General features: G+C 39.4%; 1 protein-coding gene across 2 annotated transcripts in view; it reads right to left on the reverse strand.

Moving 5' to 3' along the window:
• Positions 1 to 227: 227 nt before the first annotated feature.
• PDE3B (phosphodiesterase 3B) overlaps positions 228 to 18,872 on the reverse strand; it is a 169,045-nt gene continuing 150,400 nt past the window's right edge. For both annotated transcript variants that reach the window (XM_032426998.1, XM_032426997.1), the window contains 5 exons: positions 17,554 to 17,753; positions 9,600 to 9,803; positions 7,653 to 7,814; positions 3,928 to 4,183; positions 228 to 2,320 (listed from right to left, as the gene is read on the reverse strand). In XM_032426998.1, coding sequence (XP_032282889.1) covers positions 2,106 to 2,320; positions 3,928 to 4,183; positions 7,653 to 7,814; positions 9,600 to 9,803; positions 17,554 to 17,753 — 1,037 coding nt within the window. In that variant the 3' untranslated portion in view covers positions 228 to 2,105. The remainder of the gene's footprint in view (positions 2,321 to 3,927; positions 4,184 to 7,652; positions 7,815 to 9,599; positions 9,804 to 17,553; positions 17,754 to 18,872) is intronic.

Genomic DNA, 18,872 nt, shown 5'->3' on the forward strand with positions numbered 1-18,872 from the left:
CCGAGAGCAGGGAGCCTGATATGGGACTCAATCCCAGGACCATGGGATCATGACCTGAGCCGAAGGCAGATGCTTAACCGACTGAGCCACCCAGGAATCCCTTATGGCAATTTTTCAAGTAAGACCGCATTTAATAGCACTGTATATACTTAATATAGTCACATTCATTTCTTAAAGTTTATGAATTTGTTTCAGTAAGGATACTTCTCAGTGTTTCTTTGGTCTATTTTAATATGTCAATTATTTAGCAAAGATTAAATTATTTAAAAATGAGTTCTCGGTAACAGTATTTTTAATAAAAACATTCCTTTTGAGAAAATATATACATTAACCCCAATACAAAATTTTAATAGGAAATCTGAGTCTCATTATGCATATGTGCACATGTGAATTTATACACTTGTACTTTGCAATAGCAGAAATATACTTATGCAGGATGCAAAATGTATACCAGGGAAGTAAGAGCCCAGGATATATATTTTTTAAGTGCAAACTCAATAAATTAGTTAAAATTTTATTACTTAGTAATGTGCGACCAGGTTACAAATTATGTGGCAGTTGTAGCAAAAGTGGCAGGGAGGAACTTCGCACTCAACATGTCTAATAAATAAAGCTTGGTGATTCATTCAATATTATACAAGATCAAAACTTCCAACATTTCTATAGATCTTTAATATCTTCGAGATATGCCAAATATTCTAGGTAGGTAAGAAATTGCCTGACATTATACTTAAAACGAATCATCTTGGAAAATTAACGGTTTTACTGTCTACAAAAGCCACACAGATCCAAAATAGGGCCTCCAAGAAAGAAAAAAAAAAAAGATTGGTCTCCCATCCTGTTATCAGTTAGGCTGTTCTTTAGATCATCAAAAATCTTTCATGATTCAGGTACATATCTGTACCCTAGGAGTTCATGAACATTGTAAATATGGTCCATTTTCTTTGCAATTAAGTATTCCCACGTTTTTGTTTTTTTTTTTTTTTTTAAAGATTAGACTCACAGCTGGGCTCTAGCAGGTACTGAGTGGTCCTAGGTCACTTCTGTCATGTCGTCTCGAGGCGGCAGGAAATGCACAAAGATAAGCATCAGTTTTACAGTGACTAAACGCACAACACCTAACATGGATCCAGACATAAGCATATTCCAATTATTTGCTGTGGCTTTCGGGGCTCCTATTTCTTTTGATTAGACTCAAATTTATCTAAGAAAGAATAATGCTCATTTCATAAAAGGTTAACATCTTTAGGACAATTCCTTTTTCTTCTGACAAATCTGTGTTTATATTAAACTAAATGTTTAAAAATACGAATCCTGAGCAACAGTAGTAAGAACAGTTTTGACTAAAGAAGAAAATCCCTTCGTTGTTACACCCGAAACAGCTTCAAAAATCCAACCATGGAATGTAAGTCAGTAAGACTGGAATTCAGACTTCTGATGTCCATGGTAAACCTGAATACTCTGAGCAGAACTCAAACACACATAGTAGGTAACACGCAACAGTAAGAAGCATCAGAAATTGATGCACCTGGATTCTATTATATTTAACAAAGGTCACTCAGTCTTTCATGGATAAACCCAGCTGGGAGCACAGCACTGAACAGTGTCTTGCATTGAACAGACCTTCTGAAAGGCAACACTGGATTCCTTTTTAGACAGGCACTGACTCCCCCACCCCAGCCCCGCTCCCGCCAAAATGTTCAAAACACCTAAAAGACACATTCAGAAAAAAACAATATGAATCCTGTTTTCACGAAAGCAAAAAGTTCTGGCCACTTTGGAAACTGAAGTCACTTGAATTTTTAGTTCTAGCTACCGCTCATGAAAAAGAAGAGCTTACTACCCGACAAAGCATTATTATGACAGAGTACTGGTATACCAGTGAAGGCTTCAACGAAGAGCTTTGCAACATGAGTCAACGGAAGCCATGCTCTAAGGATGCTTGTGTCGTCCGTGTGGTGAGCGCACACAGCAGTGGGGGCCTCTCCCAGTAGCCGGGCCTGTCCCCACAGGAATGGTCTGTGTTGGGTCTGTCCCCTGAGTGCCAGGCAGGGATTTCTGACCCCGGGCACAGCCCTCCAGGCTTCTACGATATGCCTTTTCTTTTATTCAAACTGTCTCTCCTCCTCTTCATCTGCTTCTTCAATGACCTGAATGTCCTCTGCTTGAGGTAAGGAAGGATTTTCCACCTGCAGTTTATTCCCATCAGCTTTACATTTCTCTTCTTCCTCTATCATTTCCTTCCATATCTTGTGGTTTTCAGTGAGGTGGTGCATTAGCTGACAAAATATTCGCCGTCTGCCTTTCCTCCTTTGTGGTTCTGTGAAATTTAAAAGCAGTATATTGTAATCATAGTGATACAATTCCCTCGTTCATTCACTAAATATCCCAGTGCCTATAATTTCCCAGGCACTTATATATGGCGCTGGGGTTGTAGTCATAAACAGTAAGATAGAAATAATCTCTGCACTATGGAGCTCATCTTCTAATGGAAAGCCCTAGGTAAGCAAAAGCAGCAAAACATGAGATGGTGTTGTTGTTAGATGAAAATAAAGCCGAGAAGGGGATTAGGGAAGACTGGGTGGGGTGAGAGGGGAGAAATGAACGATAGCAATGTGAAGTTCAACAACCTTTTTAGGATTTAAGTACTGAATTAAACACCAGTATCAAGGTTTCAGTGAATATAAATAATTTTTGGAAGCCAGTCAACTTTGTCCATGATGATGCTCAGAGGGTAGAGGTAGAAGACTACTCTTTATTATGCTAATCCTGAATACAACTGGGGAGGTGGGGGTAGTTCTTTGTAATTATGTTATCAGTTTCCATTTATAGCATGCTTGGAATGCTAGATATAATTTATTGTTTTAAGATTTTATTTATTTACTTGACAGAGAACAGGAGAGAGCACAAGCAGGGGAAAAGCAGGCTTCCCACTGAGCAAGGAGCCCAATGTGGGACTTGATCCCAGAACCCTTAGATCATGACCTGAGCCGAAGGCAGTCGTTTTAACTGACTGAGCCACGCAGGCGCCCCTTAAATTCTACTTTAAAGAGCAAATAACAGATTTCATTTATAGCTACAATGGTGACAAATGTTTTTTTCCATTTATATGCACTGCTTTATATAGAAAACTATGTCCCTACAGTTTGGCAATTCAAATCCATAACAACACAAAACTTGGTTCTCCCCTTAGGGCTAGAGAAGATGTTTCCTCTTCTCCCAACTATTGTGTTCCATCTTCCAAGTCTTTAGAAAGGGCAGATTTTAGCGGGTGGGGGCGCGCTAGCCACGCGAACACCTCACCTCACAAAATCAGCCATGGTGACACAGCCCTACGGTGCGAGCAAAGGTAGAGCCTCCTGAAGTGGACTGGCCCCAGAGAGACACCACTTTTTTTTTTATTTGACAGAGACACAGCGAGAGAGGGAACACAAGCAGGGGGAGTGGGAGAGGGAGAAGCAGGCTTCCCGCCGAGCATGGAGCCCCATGCGGGGCTCGATCCCAGGACCCTGAGATCATGACCTGAGCCAAAGGCAGACGCTTAACGACTGAGCCACCCAGGCACCCCAAGAGACACCACTTTAACCAAGCCCGCGTGCGACCGCATTAGCACGTTCCCCGGCACACAGGAGTTAGTTACTCAAGAGACCATTCAATCTGAACATTCAGAGAGTACTCAAGATAGAACTACTCAATCTGTAGCTTAAAAACAAAGATCCAGGGGCGCCTGGGTAGCTCAGGCAGTTAGGCGTCTGACTCTTGATTTCAGCTCAGGTCACAATCTCGGGGTTGTGAGATCAAGCCCCGCTTGGGATTCTCTCTCCCTCCCCCCGGCAAAAAAAAACCACCCTAAAAACAAAGATCCAAACTTAATGTTACTAACTGCAAATATCCATTTAAGAAATTATAGCATCCCTATATTCTTACTAGGATTTAGACTGTCTTCTATTTCTTCATCATCTGTATCTAATTCTTCACCATCTTCTTCGTCGTAACAACTCTCGGTGTCCTCGTCGTCTTCTGCTTCTACCCACTGACCCGGCAGCAAGCCAGCCGCGTCGTAGGAATTACACAGAGGACCCACGATGTGGGTGATGAAAGATTCTTGGAGTTTTGCTAGTTGAGGCGAAGAACGATCCATGAAGGGACTGATGGGCAAACCAAGGTTTGCTTCCTCATCTCCCTGATCATTTTAAAAAGAAAAGTACATTTTGAACTGTTGAAAGAATAACCACTGAGCTTTGCTGTTAAAATTATCTTGAGGTTTTTTTAATATGCATAGTCTACATCAAAATAATTTTTACAAAGAAGTGTCTAATTACTGTCATTTCAACTGTATGAATTTCTCCAATATTTGAGAAATCCTAAACAAGATTTTATTTTCACACCCCACCAGTTAACCAGGATGACTGATGTTCAGTGAACAAGAAAAATACACACCAAAAAAAAAAATCAAATCTAACAACCTGAAAAATTTTATGTCTTTCTCCTAGGGGGAGATGGTATCAGCCAAGTTGTTGTACCTTAAATGCCCAGAGTTGAATTTTGCAATTGCCTTTCAACACCGTTTCTAACAGCAGAAGCAGAGGTATGGGTGGCTGAGGTGAGGGGTCGGGGTCCAACCGCCTGCCCTCTGACACCCTCCCCCTGTGGTCTCCAGGGCTTCGGAGAGCGTAATGTGAGATCAGACAGATGCAGTTTTCAAAGCCTGCTTTTGCCACCTACTACCTGTGCGGTGCTGAGCAAGCTCTATGCCCATTTCATGTGTAAAATTTTAATGTACTTTACAAAGTTGCTATGAGGATGAAAAGCAATATTAAGTATTTAGCACAGTACTGAGCATTCCTCAAAGGGTACTATTGACCTTTTTGTTCCTACTGTCTGAACTGGTGGGGAATGAAGAAACTTCAGAATGTATAAACTGTGTAGGCAAGCAGCGTCTCTCTCTGATGAGGCAACACTGTCCTAGGGAAACAACCAGAAACTGTTCTAGTGACTGGCCCATGATTAAAAATCTAGGATTTTACCTTCGGTGAGGAAGAAAACCACTGTTTACCAAAAAACCCCCCCAAAAAACAAAAAAACAAACCTCAGTTGGGTTTATTCCACAGGATTCTACAATTTTATGTTTGGCTTTTTTTTTTTTTTTAAAATAGGAGTTTGGCTTTTCTAAGCCCATGGCACTTAAATGGCTAGAGGGATATAAAGACAGGATGATAAAATAAAAAGTTGGGCAAGATTAGAATTTTGCATCCACATCCGAAGGATGCTTAATAGTATAACCAGATTGAGAAAGAAATTTAATAGTGTTGATGAAGATTGAGTAGGACTTTAGATTAGTTCCTTTAACATGTGAATAATGAAACTTAGATTAAGTAAAACTGTCTGAAATAATGTTTTTAGTGATAGATCTGGAATTACAATAGCTGACATTTTCTGAGCATTTATGTGTCAGGAACTGTTCTAAGAACTTTATTAATTCACCCAATCCTCACAGCAACCTTATGAGGTAGATACCATCAAATATTTCTATTTTATCAATGAAGAAACAGGCACAGAGGTCAAATAACTTCGCTAAGGTCACAATGCTGGTAAAGAGAAACCAGGCTTCAACCTCAAGCATGGATTCCAAGTTTAATAAGCATTCTATATACTTAAATTATAAATTCAGTCTAAATGAACTTTTCTAATGTTCTTTTTTTGGGGGGGGTTCCTCTACATTTATTGCAACTGCTAAATGATTAACAACATTCACAACTTCTTAGATTTAAAAACAAAAAAAAACAAAAAACTTCCGTTTTGTAACATCACAAATGTCTTCTAGGTTTTACCAATTTTCTAATGTTCTTTTACTGAATTAGTGAGTCTTCTAAAATTGGCATACACTACTATTTTATTATCTCTGCACAGATAATATAAAGATGGCATTTTCCTTAACATAAAATTCTTTTGTGAATACAAACTGAAGTCTGAGGCCGGCTTCAATTATCTTTGAGAATGAAAATGGGAACATGCAAATAGTATATTGCAACCTCTAGGTAGATATTTATAACCATTTAGATCTCCAAGTTATATATAATTTCGTTCAAATGTATCAAAATAGTAAATAATAATCTTGGAATACTTATGTATTCCCATGGTTTTTTCACCGTATAGTATTTTGTAACTTGTAAATAGCAGAGTAAGCCTTGTGGTGGGATGTTTAGCTGAGGTGGGTGAAAGACACTGCACATTCACTCTTCAGTGCAGTCCAGGTGTAACACAGTATAACAGATTCATTACCCCTACTGGAGTAGCGACTCCTGGTAAGAAAACTCTGTCTTGAAGGCCTCATTTGGTAGACCTCTTGATCTTGCCTAATTATTAGGGTCAACAAGGATTCCCAAGGAATGCAATTCCAAAGTCAAGAAGATGTATTCAGTATTTTGGAGATAATGAAATGCTGGCTTGTGGGGAAATCCATATACTTCTACGTTGTAGGGAGCTTCAGAATTGAACAAAAAAAAACGATAAAGAGTCTGTAAAGTGGTAGTGAAACCAGTAACCAAAGGGTTAATGGGACTAATAAGTGCACCAAATCTGCTTGTTCTTGGAATGCAGCTTGCCACCATGTTTCTATAGATAATGTTCTTGCCCGACCTCACGATAGCAGAGTGTTGATTTAGTGGTTTGGCAGAGACTTAAGGCTTTACCAAGAAACCAGCCAGAACCGGTCGGGACCACCGACCTTCTCTGAGCACGGACAAGTGTCCAATGGATAAACTTTTAATGTAGGAGGGCCTAACCCCCCGCCTCCCTTCTATCATGCTGAGGATGCCATTTTCTGGTCCTGGGTCACATGAAAATATATGCGGAAGCTCCATGCAGGTGCAGACAATGAAAGGACTTCAACCCTTTTCTACTTCCTAACTTCCTTTCCTTGATTTTGAAATCCCACAGCTCCTCTCCCTTATACCCACATCCTTTTCATTTGCCTTTACATGTTCCTGACTCTCCCACTTTGAGGAGGCAAATCTGAGGCCTGCCCTTCCTAGTTTGGCTGCCTCTCAAACTCTTTGATGTATACTCAACATCTCAGTGACCGGCTTTGCTACGTGGGGGGCATACAAACTTGAGTTCAGTTACAGGAGTATTAGTTTAAAGACATGATTTTAAAACCTATAAGAGCATGTTTTTATCTTTGAATCCTAAAAAACCACGAAATACCCACTTTATCCCCATTTCTAGCCCTCAAATGTCTTCCCCTCTGCCAGGACTTTTACCCAGTGGGTGTTTCTAAGGCAGTCAGCAGTCTTTCTACAGCAGAGTTGAAAATAATTATATTTAAAGAATATCAACCCAAGTATACCCTGAATCAATTAAAAACAATTTCATCTGGAAAAGCTATAGGCACTCAGGGTTTTAAAAGAGACCTTACCTCTAGCCTCAAGGGACATTCGACCCATGGCAGTTGGGAATGAGCTATTTTTTAAATTTTATCAGCAAAAAAGAGCTGAGAAAATACTAAGACCAGCGCAAATTCTACAATTTCTAACCATTTTTGGTCAAAGTAACCAGACTTCAAACATTTAACATAGCTATCCAAATCCCAAAGACTTGTGTTTTCAGAAGGCAGCTCTCAAGAATCCCACCCACCTCAAGTTTCCACTTACCTGCTCATAAAATTCATTGACAATGCCCTCTGTCCATTTCAAATGCAAGTCCCGAACTTTCGCCGGGCCGTTGATGTCTGCCAGCTTGATGCACACCTGGCATACTAAGAGGCGGTCATTCTCATTGCTCCATTCTATGCCGTTACTATTTACATCGTTGGCCTATTTTGGACAAACAATTATTTTAGGTTCTGAGGGCACAGTTTTGTCTTTTTAACCAAATTATCTTAAAACTGCTTCCTGTCTAAATTACAGGAAGGAATATGGGTTAAGTTTCCCTTTGAAGTGTCATGATTTTGTTTCATTGGAAGCAAAGCACCATAAAAACATAACAAACCATAGGTTTCAATATTCGCGATTGCCACAGAAAATTGTGACATGTGTATATATAACATATATGTTAATATATATGTATACGTAAAACATCAATAAATCATTTAAGAATTGTAACTAATTCTGCAAAAAAGAACACTTAGGATCCACAGAGAAGTTGGCTTCAGCTGTGAAAGGAAAATATGTAGTTGAAAGAACACAAGTCTTAAAAGCTGATCCCTATGGTTTCAAATCCCGACTCAATGATTTATTCATTGTGTAATACTGGAAAAATTACTTAATCTCCTTGAATCTGTCTTCATCTATAAAACAGAAAAAGTAGTACCAATCTAGCCATATTACCATGAGGATTAATAAATGAAAAATGCTTTGTTCATAGTAAATGTAATTATCATCACTAATTAGGCAAATTACTCTGCCTTTCAAAAACTCAAATTTTCTCTTGTAAAAAATGAAGTAAATGGGCCAGATCAGTGGCTTCTGAACTTTGAGGGTATTTTGGGCACCAAACCCTTTTGTCAAAGGAAAATTTATGTAGACCACCACTACAGAAAACACTTAAAAGGAAAGCTTTTCTGATTGAAACCATGTAGGTATGGGATTTTCCTGAGAGACTATGGAATAGAAACCGCTGAGGAACACAGATTCAAAAGTATTGGACTAGGTGATCTTTTACCTGTGAAAACTTCTATTACTCTGACTTAAGCACTTAAATGCATTTTATTATTAAATAAAATAGAGCTACACAACTATAAAATAATTTTAAAGGCACATGGATTTCTCGCTGATTTTTAGAAGTATTTGATATCACGACAGCCACATATAGGGTCGCCACGCAGGGGGTTAAATCTAGTATTCCCTTGTTACCAGTTCCTCCAGCCCGAAGGTACACCTCTCCTTTCTGTCACAAATGTCATTGGCAACAGCTTCCTGCCAGCCAAAGCAGGAGCAGTCTTCCCGCAGGAATCTGTAAAGCAGTGGTTCTCAGAGGGACAGAACACCTTCCAGGGAGTACCCCTGTCACCTGAGGACAGTGATTCTCAATTCCCTACTGACTGTGAATCCCTGACGGCAGGGATTTCCACCTGTTCTCTCCTTATTCTCTGCTGGCGCGACTGGGCAGAGAGGGCGATCCCAGGACTCGTTCAATGAGAACATTATTCTCAAGTGGAAGAGTGGAAGCTACTTCTCTCCCACACCAGCCAGTTAAAGACTAATAGGAAGAAGGGATTAACAGGTGCAGTGAGGGACGCATAACTGGCTCAGAGAAACACATCTTTAATTTCATAAAATAACTTACTTGGCACCGTGCACAACGTTCTCCAGTCTGCCCCTAAAAGCTTTTGACATCATGAACTGGCTTATCACCATGTGAAAGAAAGTTGTAAGTCTATGTGTCAGAAAGGAAAGGTAGCAAGTGATAGTACGTTTAGGACATGTTATAACAAAAAAAAGTTATTTTAAAAAATACTGACATACATATCGTCTCACATCAGATATTATGACTTTATGAGTAGTATTAATTCTAACTTAACATTATAAAAAACACTTATCAGTAATACCGACAATAGTGATTTCCATCACTGAAACCAGACAGTAAGTTGTGTCACCAACCTTGGCGTTGAATTCAGCAAGGAAATCAAAATGCTTTTTAAGATCCGTGGCAAGGATTGCTTCAATGACCAAAAAACGAAAGCGCTTGAATTCCACATGATCGAGATTAAGAAGGAAGTTGTATTCTGGGCGAGAGAGATACAGATTCCAAGCTGATGCAGCATGATGATTTTCTAGAACAGATCTGTCGTTGTACAAAACTGCCTGAAAAGTAATAAAAATGAGTCAGGCGTCTCAGAGATATTAATCTTTAATAATAAACAGAGTTAGGTTGGAAGAATACAAACAATGAGTAACTACTACATGCCAAGCATTTTAATATCTGTGAAGAAGGCTTGTGGGCATTTTCTAAATGAGTTTACCGAAGTACAAAAAGGGTAAGGTAGACCTTGCCGGCATCTACATCTAGTAGGTGAAAGGGTAATTCGTCTCCCAAGTCCATCTTTGCAGACACCATGCTGCCCTCAGGAGATGTAAAGTTGATATTTGAGGTCTACTTCATTGAATCCAATGAACCTTCTTAGATAATGCTTCTGTTAGTGAAGTCTTTAGAGGGAGAGCAGGTGTAGAGACACATTTCTCTTCTTCAAGTGGCGTGTGATCAGTGGTGCTGATGACCAAAGAGGAAGCAGGAGTACTGTCCCGGGTGAGGGAGAGTCCTGCAAGTCCAGGAAGAACACATTCCTACACTCTGATCCGGGCACAGTGCCCGGGAGTAAGAGAAGCGTGAAACAGGTAACACAAATCCTCTGGTTCAGCTGGTGTGCAACTCTTCACTTCTTATCCACCTCATTTCAATGCAAGACCCTCAGGACTCTAGAACTTCGGAATACAGATTTAAAAAAACCAATGGCTTAGAGAATTGCTAGAGCCTCTTCTATCTCTAAAAATCAAGCAATTAAAAAAATTATTAAATAAGCATAGTAATTATTTTAAAAACGTTCACGGTGCTAAAGGCTAGGAATAAAAAAAAAACTTGTCCCTGTTTTCACAGAGCTTCTTGTTAATAAGAAAGAAGGACAGATAAAAATAGAATGCAATCCACATTAAGGTACACATTCTGGGGGGCGCCTAGGAGGCTCAGTCAGTTAAGCGTCTGCCTTCGGCTCAGGTCGTGATCTCAGGGTCCTGGGATCAAATCCCGTGTCGGGCTGCCTGCTCAGTGGGGAGTCTGCTTCTCTCTCTCCCTCTGCCCTTCCCCACTTGTGTTCTCTCTCTCACTTGTTCTCTCTCTCTCAAATAAATAAATAAAATCCTAAAAAAAAAAAAGATACATATTCTGGGAACTAAATTAAACAAGTTTATGTGTGATTTGTGAAAATAAGCCATAGTCTAAATATAAGACAGATACTTAACATCATTTGTTTTTTTACACCATTTGATTTTATGAAAGTAATGATGATTTAAGCTTTGTAATGGGACATATAAAGGCTGCAAGCAATCTAAATGTCCATCAGGGGATGAATGGATAAAGATGTGGGGTGTGTGTGTGTGTGTGTGTGTGTGTGTGTGTGTGAGAGAGAGAGAGAGAGAGAGAGAGATGGAATATTTATTTAGCCATGAGAAAGAAGGTAATCCTGCCATTTGAGACAACATGGATGGACCTTGAGAGCACAATGCTAAGTGAGTTAAATCAAGAAAGACATACTGTATGGTATCTCTTATATGTGGAATCTTAAAAAGCTGAACTCATAGAAACACAGACCAGAGGGTGAGGGAATTGGGGAGATGTTGGTCAAAGGGTACAAACTTCAGTTATAGGATGACAAAGTTCTGGGGACCTAATGCCCAGCATTGTGATTACAGTTAATAGTACTGTATTATATATTTGAAAGTTGCTAACAGACTAGATCTTAAATGTACTCACAAAAAAGATATATTAGGTGACATCATGGTAGTATTACAATGATATGTGTATCAAATGAACATGTACACCTTAACACAATGTTACATTATCAATTATATGTCAATAAAAAAAATAATGTCAAAAAAATTTATACTAGCCTTATTACAACTTCCAAACATCATAAACCTCAAAGAGAAAGATTAAGCTTCAAAGACTCCCTAAGGGGTCATTTTATATTTAATAGTGATTTCACTAATTCATATTCAAATCTGATGAAAACTGATAAACTATTAGAACAGCTTTGTCTGTTCAGGAAGAAGTAACCAAACATCCAGCTCAATAAAGCACAACATAGAGTAAGTGCCCTGTAGAGCTAGCTGGCGTAATAAACTCTTGGCTAGCAAGATCAGGAAAAGAAATAAGTTCAGAATTTCTTCACCATTCAAACTGCCCTTTGAAATTACCAAAGAAATATAAAATAGGGGCAAAAAAAATCTGAATCAATATTAAAATCTAGATATTATCATCATACTGGAAATTTCAAATACATGGGGAAAGTGGGAATGGATTGAGGAGAGGCCAACTAAGTTATTGCATGAGAAGGAAAAACCCACCTGGAGAATAAGTGGACGGAGTCCCCTGCTGGACCCCAATAAACCCACTACCTCATAGATGAGTAGAGGCAAGAAACAATCATGGAGCAGTAAGTAGGAGGCAAATGAGCGTTCCACTTTAGGAAGAATATTCAGTGAACACACAGAACAATAAGCCAAGCTTAAACCTGGTAAGAAAAACATTCTAGGTAAAACAGATGGTGAAGCCTCAGCTGGCTTTTCCTGAGGGCTTTCTGACAACCAGAGAGGGAAGACCAGCCCCAGCTAATTTGGAGCTGCAGTAACTATGCTTGGACTTTGTGCTAAAGCATCTTGATCCCGGCTTTCTCCAGCTAGGGATCCCCTTCCTTCGCTCCACAGGCAAATCTCTAATTTGGCAAAGCAAATTTGTTTTTCACCCTCTTTTTGAGTTGGAAAGATGTGAAACAGGATTTAATACAAACTGATAGAATTAATCTTAACAAATTAAATAAACACCTTTCAATAAATGAAAAGAGAAAACTCAGCAGACATATCAAAGACTTAGATCACACAAAGAGGCTGACAAATCTGAGCAAATGTCCCCCTTTGAAACACAAGAGACAAGAGGAAACATTAAAAAGTCTCTAGGTCCTAGTCATGAGATTAAAGAGGGTACTTCCGAAAAGTGAAAAATCTTGGATTAAGAAAAATTATTTTCATTTAAAAAAATTCTTAACTTAAAAAAATCCAACAGAGGTAGTAAATCAGGTTCTACAGAAAACAAAACAGCTAGTTTTAAAAAGAAAAAGAGAGAGAGAGAGAGAAGGTACTTCTCCTTAAAGAAATAGTCAAGATCGGGGCACCTGGGTGGCTCAGTCATTAAGCATCTGCCTTCGGCTCAGGTCACGATCCCAGGGTCCTGGGATCAAGCCCCGCATGGGGCTCCCTGCTCCGCGGGAAGCCTGCTTCTCCCTCTCCCACTCTCCCTGCTTGTGTTCCCTCTCTTGCTGTCTCTCTCTGTCAAATAAATAAATAAAATCTTTAAAAAAAGAAAAAAAGAAATAGTCAAGATGAACAGCTGTCATTTTGGGATCCCTTTATCCTGAAGTTCTGGGTTTGTTCTCAAATTTCTGGTAATCCTGTATCTTCTAAGATCCTTTGTCTTCCTTATCACCCTTGTTTTGCTAAGACGTGATTTTTAGATAACTTTCTAAGGGTGAATGGGTACGTGATTTATTTTATTTCTGTATATCAGAGATTCTCTTTATTTTGCTCTTAACACTCAGCTGTAGCTTAGCGGGATACAGAAATCTAACTTGAAAATAGTATCTTTAGGCCAACACTCCCCATCCCCTTCCCGGGTTACTTCTTTCCTAGCACCTACGTCATAATCGTCTCTCTGCCTCCTACATACACTCTTTATTCTTTTTCTTGCTTTACTGGAATGTATGTTCTTTGGGGGCAGAGATGTTTTTTGGCCTGTTTTGTTCAATAATAATGCCTAGAATAGTGCCTCTACCCCAGTAGGCACCCAATATTTGTTTATTCCGGTACCCTTGAGCATCCATTGTTGCTAAAATATGGTGCCAGTTGGATTTTTGTTCTTTTATACGTGTACTGCTGTCATTCTCTTAGGAATTCCTTTCTTTTTTTTTTTTTTTTAAGAGATTTTACCATGGCACTCCATGTGCAGGTTTTTTCCTCCCCATTCAACTTCTCTGGGACCTGCTGAACCCCTCTGATCCAAAGACTGGCTCTTTCTGGAACTCCAATAGTCAGTTCATGACCTGGTCCACCATGCCCCATTTTTCCCTTTGTGATATTTTCCATCTCTTTCTCTTTTTGGTCTGCATTCTGGGAGAGGTAACCTGGAGTTTACTTCCAGAGCTTGTGTTGAATTTTTAAAATTTTTTTGCAGTAGTATTTTTAGTTCCTAAGAGCTCTAATCTGTTCGCTGGTGTTTCCTTTTTCATAGCTTCCTGTTCTTAGGGACGCAGTGTTTCTCCAATTCTGAGAGTATCTTTTTGAAAAACTTAACAGCTTTTCTATTCCCTAGATTTCCTCCCCCCCCCGTAGTTGGTTACCATGTCCATTTTAGCCTTTTCTTTCCAAGCTACTGGTTAATGTCATGTCTAGTGATCCTTGGTTGATCTGTTGATATTAAAAAAAAAAGAATTCTAGATTCTCTTCTGTTTATTTTAGTGTTGAGTCTCTTCTTTAATTTGGGAAGATGAGTAGGAACTCTATGAATGTGGATGGCGTTTGTTACTTAGTAGGTTTTGCTTTACAGTTATGAGACCAGTTGTCAGCTGTTAAGTTTCCAGAACGAGAAGGATTTACCCTGGAGTACTACTACTCACAACAAGTAATTCTTACTCTCTTCAATACCTAAGGGATGAGTTTCTGCCTGGAGGTAAATGCAGGGTTGTAGTAGCTTTATATAAAGATGTGTAGTGTACGTGTACAGGGATTGGGGGTGCATGTGCACACGGTCGTGTGTGTGTGTGCGTGCGTGTGTAGCAAGCCAGGGCAAACGGCATCAGGAGTCTCTCCAGAGTTCCACTTAAGCTGTAGCCACCTCTAATATACTTTCACCTCTCCATAGTCATCTGTTTTTCATTTTCCAGAAATAGAAGTTTCTGGAAAACTCTTTAATCTTCTGATGATAATACCTTTCCCCCCCATTCTTCTGTTATAATGAGTCGAATGCATGTGTTTAGTCCCCATCTTAATACGTATTTTGGGAGATAAAACATTTATGAGTGTCTCCAATTTACAAATCTCAACCTCAAATTTCATTTCCTTTTACCCCAAATATCATGAAAATATTCTCAAACTCTAATACCTCAGGCACTAATCTCCATCTTTTAGCCAGCTTTTCATGTGGAAATAGCTCAGAAATCTCTTAGAATTTTAATACTGGCATCTCTTCAGGATAAACCTAAGTGTTTCACCTTCTTTCACAGCAAAAATATAAAATAATCCTCCTATACCTTCCCAGTGTACTTTCCTTACCATGAGAATGAAGAACATTTGATCCAGTTGGTGGTATTATACACTACCACTGAAGCAGTAACATTTTTCACTAATTGTGGCCTAATTAGACCCACTGAGCTTCCCAAAATGAGAGGACCTACTTTATTACCTAATAAACACACCTCACGCTTTCACAGAAGGGTCCTTATCTCACAGGCACTAGCTGAAGAAGGTTTCGTGAATTTCATTACTTTGGGAAGAACAGAGTGTATTTCAGACAAGCTAGCAGTCCTGCAGAGCAAAGAAATCAGGCATCCTTCAACATTCAACAAGTACTTACTAAATGACTTTTATGTGTTAGGCACTATTCTAGGTATTAGGGAATAAAAGGCAAAAATCCCTATTCTCATAAAACCATATTCCACTGAGGAGAGACCTACAAGAAACAAAATACATAGTATGCTGAATGATCACTGCTATGGAAAACATAAAGCAGGTTAGGAACAGAATGAGCGCCAGGAGGGGGCTTGTGGAATGTTACATGGAACGAGGTGACAAAGTGAGCCATGTAGATGTGTGGGGAGAGAGCACTCCAGGCAGGGAGGACAGGAAGTGCCAAGGCTCTCAGTAAGGGAGTGCGCCCGGGATACAGAAGAAAACAGCCAGGAGGCCACTGAGGCTGGACCTGGGTGAATAAAGGCAGAAGACCCAATGGGGGCTAATCAGGTATGACCCCCGAGCCATTACAATGACTTTTCCCAGGACTGAGGTGAATGCCGCGGAGGGTCTGGAACAGACCAAAGGGGAGCCGGAAGTAAGCAAGGAGACTGGGTGGAAGGCTATACTTTCTCAGTGGCTGAACTCCCTGGCAACTTCCTTTCCATTCCGACACTTCCCATTGTTTCCTCTACTGGCGGTCCTTAACAACGAGAAGTTAGAAATTCTGTGTATTACTGATATTATATCCAGACTTCACATTTTTCTTTTAATTAGGACAACAGTTTCGAGCATATAACTTGTAGGAATGATTTTCACATATCATTGTTTTATCTGCAGGTGAGAGAGGTAACACTGGAGTTCGCTCACTCAGCATCTCCTTGAAGGAGAGGTACTAAGTCTGACTCACCTGTACTAGAAGCTGATGAATGACTTAAAGCCAAGAGTGAAAGAGAAGAGTTAGTAACTTCCGTCTATATGATACCTGATTCAGGAGCCTCTCAAACACACAAAATGGAAAATGTCCCATTATGTTGTCCCCTTACCCTTAATCATATCAGGTCCGTATTCTGAGGTTCAGAAAGACAAGGGTGACTTGCCTAAGATCACACGGCTAACGACCGGGTAATCAGAAATCCAATTCGGGTCTCTTGATCTCAAGACCAGTGCTTTTTGCATTGTGCCCCGTCCACCCAGCTCCACGACTCCCCACAGGACCAGGTTTTTAAAGACGATGGAGTGTGAGGCGAGACAGAGAATGCACCTCTGCTTCCTGCAGAATGGCAATGCACATGAGGAGGCATTTGTCCTTAGTTTGTCATCTCTCCCTCAGCTATTCTTAGAAAGTGGACAAATATTAGTATCTAGATCGAAATTCATTGAAAAGTTACCTGCAGAAATCATGAGCTATTAATAGATAAAGCCTCACTGGAGAAATGAATCATGTAGCATTTTAAACCCTCTCTCCCTCTCTGTCTCTGAATCCTATTCTTGTTCTGGCTAGAGAACCGATCTCCTCTTCTTTTAAACAGTGAGAGTGTGGGAGAGAGAAGTGTGAAGAGCAACACAGGATGGCTACAGAAGATGAAAAAATCAGAAGTGAGGTTTATACACAGAGCAATGAAGTGAAGACATAAGCTGAATTCAGCAAGCAGTCACTTGTTCTTTGAAAGGCACACAGTTAGAAACAAAGATGACATTTCAGGAATCACCAGCCTAAACAAACACCCACAACCACTTAAAACCAAGGATTTAGTTCCAAGCCCTAATGTCTAAAGCTACTGCTATTACAGTATCCATTTGTGGGAACTCCTACCTCTTATGCAAATTTTGACGGTAGAGGAATCTTGTACCTTATCAGCTGTACTGGATACAAAAATAACGTGGTACTAGAAGAAATGTTTACATACACTAATATATGCAGCACTAAGAGATTTAGAGTCTGAGTCTTAAGGGAAAAAAGAGGACAGCAACGAAAATGATAGTTCTTCATCATTACGCTTTTAGCCACAGAAAGGAAGAAGGAAGAATCAGGCTTACATCTAGTCAGTCTTATGAATTTGATCAAAGGCAAAAATATTGGCAGCAAGGCTTCCAGAATTTCATAATACAGCGAGTTACTCTTTGACGACCATTTTATTTATTTTCGAGCGGGGGAAGGTAATTTCTTCTTCATTCTTTGGCACATCTCATGTCAGTGCCATGTGTTAAAATCCAATTAATTACCACGCAGATGGAATGGCTATCTGAGTCAACTGAAGGGTGAGTTACAAAAGGATATACCACATGCTTGTGAAATTTCAGAATCACTCTTGAATCTTTCTGAAAACGTATTTCCTACCTGAGGGGCATTTGTAGCCACTAGAAATGCATTTGTCCGCCCTGGGTGATCGTAATCATGCATGGCGGCTGCCACATAGAGAGCCATCAATTCCAGTGCAGGAATGTTTGAAGAAAGGCAACCATAGCTCTCGTCTGGAATAGAGCAGCTCCTCGAAGAAATGTAAGCCAATTGCCCAGGGTTCATTCTGCCATCAGAATCTGAGGAACAAGCAAAATAAGCCAGCATGACACATAACTTCCTCACAAAATGAGACTAAGGAGGGGATTCCCCATAGGCAATATGATTATTTATCTTACTTGTTGACTAAGCTAAGAAATACACTCTATTTATAAACAGGGACTTAAAACAAGTCTATTCTTTCCAACACACATGCTACTAGAGAGGAACAAGGTTAAACATGATGCAGAAGTCACTTACTTTATAAAGACATTATGAGATTTTTATGATGCTCTCTTACTCGAGCTAATAATTTTTTAAAACCTCCGGTTTTCTTAACATTTATTATTGAAGGACTAGAGATAATGGCCAGGGCATAGGAAGTAACAGGAAAAAGCAATCTAGAGAATAAAATTTCATGGAAACTGTATGAAGATTTAGGAATTTAACGTATTAACAAACTAAGCTTCTCAACATAGATGCTTTTCAAATCTTACTAGAAAGATTACATTTCATTGTAGCCCTGACTACAATCTCTCCTCCCTTCTCTTTTTCCATGAAGCCCCTTATAAGACAATGGCAAGAAAAACTACGGAAAATGAAAAGACGTAGAAAACTGAGGAATGTCTCATAACATAACTCTCTTTTTATCTTCTAGTTAGAAACAATATTTTCACTATCAACACTGTGCTTTCCATGTCTTAATATCTTACCATTGATTTCTTCATTTTTTTTTTGTATTTTAGTGGCTTTATCTATTTAGATGGTCATTCTATTACTTTTACTAAAATGACCTTAAAGTATAAGAAGGAAAAAATAAATTATATTTAGAGTAGACAGCAAATAAAATCACAAAGATATTAGAGAGATACAAAATTTCACAGATTGACTTCATCAGTGGCAAACTAGGAATAATGTCCTGGCTTGTCAGAGTCCAAAATGATCTTTATCATAATTTACTTCACTAAATATTTGCCATCACATGAATTAAAAAAAAAATTTTTTTTTAAAAGATTTTATTTATTTATTTGACAGAGAGAGACACAGCAAGAGAGGGAACACAAGCAGGGGGAGTGGGAGAGGGAGAAGCAGGCTCCCCGCGGAGCAGGGAGCCCAATGCAGGGCTCGATCCCAGGACCCCAGGATCATGACCTGAGCTG

The sequence above is a fragment of the Phoca vitulina genome, unplaced genomic scaffold (genome assembly GCF_004348235.1).
Source record: "Phoca vitulina isolate PV1807 unplaced genomic scaffold, GSC_HSeal_1.0 scaffold36, whole genome shotgun sequence".
NCBI classification, from domain to species: domain Eukaryota; kingdom Metazoa; phylum Chordata; class Mammalia; order Carnivora; family Phocidae; genus Phoca; species Phoca vitulina.